The sequence below is a fragment of the Macadamia integrifolia genome, unplaced genomic scaffold, assembly GCF_013358625.1.
Source record: "Macadamia integrifolia cultivar HAES 741 unplaced genomic scaffold, SCU_Mint_v3 scaffold368, whole genome shotgun sequence".
Classification (NCBI taxonomy): domain Eukaryota; kingdom Viridiplantae; phylum Streptophyta; class Magnoliopsida; order Proteales; family Proteaceae; genus Macadamia; species Macadamia integrifolia.
The window spans coordinates 22711-28407 of record NW_024869721.1 but is presented as its reverse complement, the minus strand read 5'-3'; the positions used below and the strand labels follow the sequence as shown (position 1 = coordinate 28407).

At 39.4% G+C, this 5697-nt stretch overlaps 1 protein-coding gene across 1 annotated transcript; it reads left to right on the top strand.

Moving 5' to 3' along the window:
• The first annotated feature begins 118 nt into the window (after positions 1-118).
• Positions 119-1422, top strand: LOC122068292. Its single transcript, XM_042632163.1, has 3 exons — positions 119-307; positions 447-581; positions 685-1422. The coding sequence occupies exons 1-3, from the start codon at positions 218-220 to the stop codon at positions 1420-1422; spliced, it is 963 nt and encodes a 320-aa protein (XP_042488097.1). The 5' UTR covers positions 119-217.
• The last annotated feature ends 4275 nt before the right edge of the window (positions 1423-5697 follow it).

Genomic DNA, 5697 nt, shown 5'->3' with positions numbered 1-5697 from the left:
TGTGTTTGATCAAGGGTTAGAGATTGGTGTGTGATCCGATCGACACTCTGTGGCGAGAAGTCCGAGTGGGTCTTTTATTATCTAGTTTTCTTATTGAATTTCTTCTTCAGCAGTTCAGGTAAGTGATCTAACTTTTCTGTAGATTTTTGGGTTAAACTTTTCAGTATCAAGTCTTATATATGCTGCTGCATGGTGTTGAGATTTTCCTGAGCTTCAAATGCTTCGGAACCTATTTGGAGAGCGCTATGGGCATAAATTCGTCATTACTGCTGTTGAATTGCTCCCAGGGAATCTTGTGAACTCTCAGGTTGTTCATTTTCTTCAATTCCTTCTATTCTTACCTTCTTAGAGATCCTCCAGTTAAGTAAGCTATATGATTATTCTCTGTGTTGATATATAATTGTTATTTTGGATAACTGAGAGCCATTCAAATCTCCTGACTACAGATAATTGAGAAGCACCGCATAAATTTAATTTCAGATGATGTGAAGCTTGGTTTGTTGGATGGAATAGCTGAGGATTACACCATTCGATGGAAAACTACTAGGATAATGGAAAGGCTTGAACTCCAAAACCAGCAGGTATGTATATGCTACAAATTCTTATTCTCTTCTTAGTCTTTAAAATATTGTTAGATGGCCCTTTTCTTGGTTTTCCTCGGATACATTTTCCATGCAACTGCAGATATATAATCTTCCTTTGGAAAATGGGGGACCTCACGGTCAAGTCGATGAGAGAGAGATCCAAGTTATCTATCCCAGCGAAGGAATTGATATAACAGCATCAAATTATGAAGATACTCAAGGAAAAGCACTTCCTAGCTCATTACCAGTTTTCGAGAATTTTCAGTCTCCCAAAAATTTGAATATTACCCAAAGTTCCTCCAGTGCTATCATTGTTGCACAACCTTGGACAGTTACTATAAATTCTTCTCTCTCTACCTCAAGTCATAGAATTGCTGTCAAAGCAGAGAAGAATGGAGAACTGGATCCTTCCTTCGAACCCAGAATGACACCTAAACCATATTCTGGCCAGAGTGATCTAAGGATCTGTAGTTCAAGATATCTTTCTAATATCTCTCAGAAACATGAGGCGGAAAGAAAAACAACAACTGCATCTGAAAGTTCATATCAGTTTCTGGAGATGAGTGTTGTTTATCTTGATGACATAGAGGAACCTAATGGCACCATACAAGATGGTATAGACAAGGACCAAAGGATATTTATGTTCAAATCAATCAACATGCCTAGAAGAGAAAATCTTGGAGCTGAAATAGCTAGCTTGTCAGATTTATATGGTTACAATCATACTGAAAAGCTGAAAGAGACTAGTGAACTGTGGGGTGGAAGAGTGCAATCCAGGAGCTATAGAATGAAGACTGAGTCATCACGGAAGAGATTGAATGGGAGATCACTCTCTTAGGGAAGTCAAGTGTCCCACTCCTCTGTGTCACCGTCCTTGAGCATGAACGATGTTGAATCTGCACTATCGGCCTAGCTGTTTTTGGAGAACCTGCCATCCGATGGCCTCCATATTCTGATTGAAGGTTAACCCTATCCAGAGGGAGAATCGATCCAATTTTGGGGTCAATCAGACCATTGGATCTGCTGAAGTGAACTGTCTATCAGTTCTGGCAGATTTGACTGGCCGATTGTCAAATCTGCCCAGATTTAGGTTCTGAATTCTGTTCTGGGTTGCTGTGACTTTCTGGACTATTAGCATCTGTGATATGAACCTATTCGAGGTCCTATATTGATATTAAAATTTCTGGTTTCAATCCTAAGACAGCTGCTGTTTTATTTCCTATTCTGTAATTCTGTTTCTGGAGATTGACTAAATTCTGGACTGTTGTTTGGGCTGGTTTGCTGCTATATGATTGCTACTGGTTTTGGTTGTTATTTGGTCTAAAAGTTCCTGCAGTTTTGGGTCTAGTTTGGGTTGTCCAATCTAGTCATACATTAGGTATATGCCCGCTAACTCGTATTGCATCTCGTCCCAAGTTCTATGCTCACATCCTTGAGCTTGAGGTTGTCTTTCATGGATATTCATGCTCTGTGGAAAGTAGCATTCATCCGAGAACAAGAAAATCAAAGTTGTTGCGCGTATGTTAAGACGTAATAGTCAAAGTAGTCATTTAAAGCATCGATCCAATCAAGGAACTTTTATATAATTATCCCGCCACTAAAATAACCAAACTTCAGCTCCAATAAGATAAACAACCCTCAACAAATTTTAGTTCTGATTTTCAGACTTAGATATCTAAAAGGCCAATAAATAAGCCTAAGAGTAAGGCTGAATTAACACTCACAGGTAAGGAAGCTTTAGGGTGGGAAAACCTGGTTACAAGGGTCTTCAAAACACAACTGGAAAAGCTGGAGAAGCATTGATAGTATCTGAACAGATCTGGAACACGGCAGCAGAACCAGCAACAACCCTTAGAAGAATTAGGGTCTCAACAGGCCAAGTGGAGAAACCCTGTGGCACCCTTTTGGCTGGTCAGATAGCCTCAAGTCTGGTCGAAAGGGGGCCCTAAGAGGCCTCAACAAAACCCCAAAAGGCCTTGGTAAGAAGCCTTCTGGTTAGGGAGATCCAGCCAAGATCGATGAGCGTCAAAACCCTGACTATTGGATAAAAATCGATTCTGGTTTGAGAAGGTTCTTCTACTAATCTTCTAGCTGAATTCTGGTCTTCAAGTGAACTTAATTAGCACTCCAATCACTCTCTCACAACAAGAAATTACAGAACTTTGAAGAAGGTAAGTAAGATAGATGTGAGTGGGATTGGCTATCTCAGCCTGGGTATCTCACTCTCGGCTATCTCAGCTGTTATACTTCCTCTCTCAAGTATTTGGGAGCTAGCAAATGCTTCATAAACTTCATTAATTCATTTGTGATTTGTGTTACAGAAGCCTCTCTTTAAATAAAGATCCAAAACTTACTAAATAACAACTTGTTCCCAAATAGGTAACTAATCTAAAAGGAAACTAGCACATATTTGCAACCAGTTACTAACTTCTAACTTAAGAAAGAGCAACGAATAGGGAACTACTAAAAAGCAGAACAACTGAATTGAATTTGACCAGTCAAAACCATAAAGCAAAATCACAGCTGTAGTTGGAATTGCAGGCCATAAGAGGAAATTCTGGACAGCTGTAAACAAGCAGGTTTTATGGCAACTGAGAAAGCTTCTAGAAGTCTAATAACTGGTAACTAACATGCAGTAAAAAGGGCCATCCTTTGCTGGTCGATGGTTGCTGATGTGGCCAGCAAAGGTTCCAAAAATATGGGGACCAGCGAGGCTCGATACAGCCCAATGCTGGCTGGTCTGTCTTCTTTTTCCTTCGGTACTGAAGTCCATGATGTGGATCTACAAACTCTAGGACCCAATTAATGTAAAACTAGATCACATAGGACCTAATTCCACACAGGGTTTGAGAGTAATGATCTTTGACGACTATGAGCCACAAAATAATAAAAGCCGATACATAAACTTAAAATTTAAATGCGTTGAAATTTTATGAGTAATTGGTAAGGGACATACCTATTGATATTTTCAGCCGAAATAGATGTGGAGGGCTGAAAGCATCATTTGACTAATTTCCAATGTTCTCGTCTTCGAGTGTTCGGCTGATGTTGATGAAGTTTCCCGCTTAGTTAGAACCTGTAAACCATTGATAAGAAACTGGCTCGGAGGGTAACCCCAGGAAGAAGTCTCCGATGCCTAAGTCAGAATTTTGATAAAAATAGAAGGGTGAGTAGACAGAGTTCTGAGTGTTCTAACTGTCTTACCCTAAAAATCAGTTTAAGTCTTCTTTATATAGTGGTTGGTGGCTCTCCTTATTGGTTGACTGTTTGCTATCTTTGCCGATGTGAACTCGTGAGTTTTTTATTGAGCGATCACCATTTGAGCTGTGTTGGCAGATCTCATACATGACAAGTACTCATAATTTTTTACAAGTCAGTATTCCGATAAAAATTGAAGGGTGAGTAGGCAGAGCTCAGAGTGTTCTGAGTGTTATAATCCCTGACGACTATGAGCCACAAAACAATAGAAGCCGATATATAAACTCAAATTTAAATGTATTAAAATTTTATTAGCAAATGGTAGGAGACATACCTATTGAGATTTTCAGTCGAGACAGATGTAGAGGGCTGAAAGCATCATTCGGCTAATTTTTAAAGTGCAAGACTTTAAGTTTTTGGCTAATGTTGATGAAGTTTCCCGCTCTATTAGAACCTGAAAACCACAGATAAGAAACTGGCCAGGTGGGTGACCCTGGGAAGGAGGCTCCGGTGCTTAAGTCAGTATTCTGATAAAATAGAAGGGTCAGTCGGCAAAGCTCAGAGTGTTATGAGTGTAATGATCTATGACGACTATGAGGCATAAAATAATAGAAGCCGATACATAAACTTAAAATTTAAAGGTGTTAAAATTTTATGAGTAATTGGTAAGGGACATACCTATTGGTATTTTTAGCCGAAATAGATGTGGAGGGCTGAAGGCATCATTTGACTAATTTCCAATGTTCTCGTCTTCGAGTGTTCGGCTAATGTTGATGAAGTTTCCCGCTTAGTTAGAACCTGTAAACCACAGATAAGAAACTGGATCGGAGGGTGACCCCAGGAAGAAATCTACGATGCCTAAGTCAGTATTCTGATAAAAATAGAAGGGTGAGTAGACAGAGTTCTGAGTGTTCTAAGTGTCTTACCCTAAAAATCAATTTAAGTCTTCTTTATATAGTGGTTGGTGGCTCTCCTTATTGGTTGACTGTTTGCTATCTTTGCCGATGTGAACTCGTGAGCTTTTGATTGAGCGATCACCATTTGAGCTGTGTTGGCAGATCTCATACATGACAAGTACTCATAATTTTTTTCAAGTTAGTATTCTGACAAAAATTGAAGGGTGAGCAGGCAGAGCTCAAAGTGTTCGGAGTGTTATGATCCCTGACGACTATGAGCCACGAAAAAACAGAAGCCGATATATAAACCCAAATTTAAACGCATTGAAATTTTATTAGCAGTTGGTAGGAGACATACCTGTTGAGATTTTCAGTCGAGGCAGATGTAGAGGGCTCAAAGCATCTTTCGGCTAATTTTTAAAGTGCAAGACTTTAAGTTTTTGGCTAATGTTGATGAAGTTTCCTGCTCTATTAGAACCTGCAAACCACAGATAAGAAACTGGCCAGGTGGGTGACCCTGGGAAGGAGGCTCCGATGCTTAAGTCAGTATTCTGACAAAACATGAAGGGTGAGAAGGCAGAGCTCAAAGTGTTCGGAGTGTTATGATCCCTGACGACTATGAGCCACAAAATAATAGAAGCCGATACATAAAATTAAAATTAAAATGCGTTAAAATTTTATGAGTATTTGGTAAGGGACATACCTATTGGTATTTTCAGCCAAAACAGATGTGGAGGGCTGAAAGCATTATTTGACTAATTTTCTATGTTCTCGTCTTCGAGTGTTCGACTAATGTTGATGAAGTTTCCAACTTAGTTAGAACCTGTAAACCACAGATAAGACACTGGCCAGAGGGTGACCTTAGGAAGATGTCTCCGATGCCTAAGTTAGTATTCTGATAAAAATAGAAGGGTGAGTAGATAGAGTTCTGAGTGTTCTAAGTGTCTTACCTTAAAAATCAGTTTATGTCTTCTTTATATAGTGGTTGGTGGCTCTCCGTATTGGTTGACTGTTTATTA

Excerpts from the sequence above, each read along its gene's own strand:
- LOC122068292 (XM_042632163.1), top strand. The coding sequence starts at position 218 with ATGCTTCGGAACCTATTTGGAGAGCGCTATGGGCATAAATTCGTCATT. Across the intron at positions 308-446 it reads GGAATCTTGTGAACTCTCAG|ATAATTGAGAAGCACCGCAT; the intron begins GTTGTTCATTTT and ends TCCTGACTACAG. Across the intron at positions 582-684 it reads TTGAACTCCAAAACCAGCAG|ATATATAATCTTCCTTTGGA; the intron begins GTATGTATATGC and ends ATGCAACTGCAG.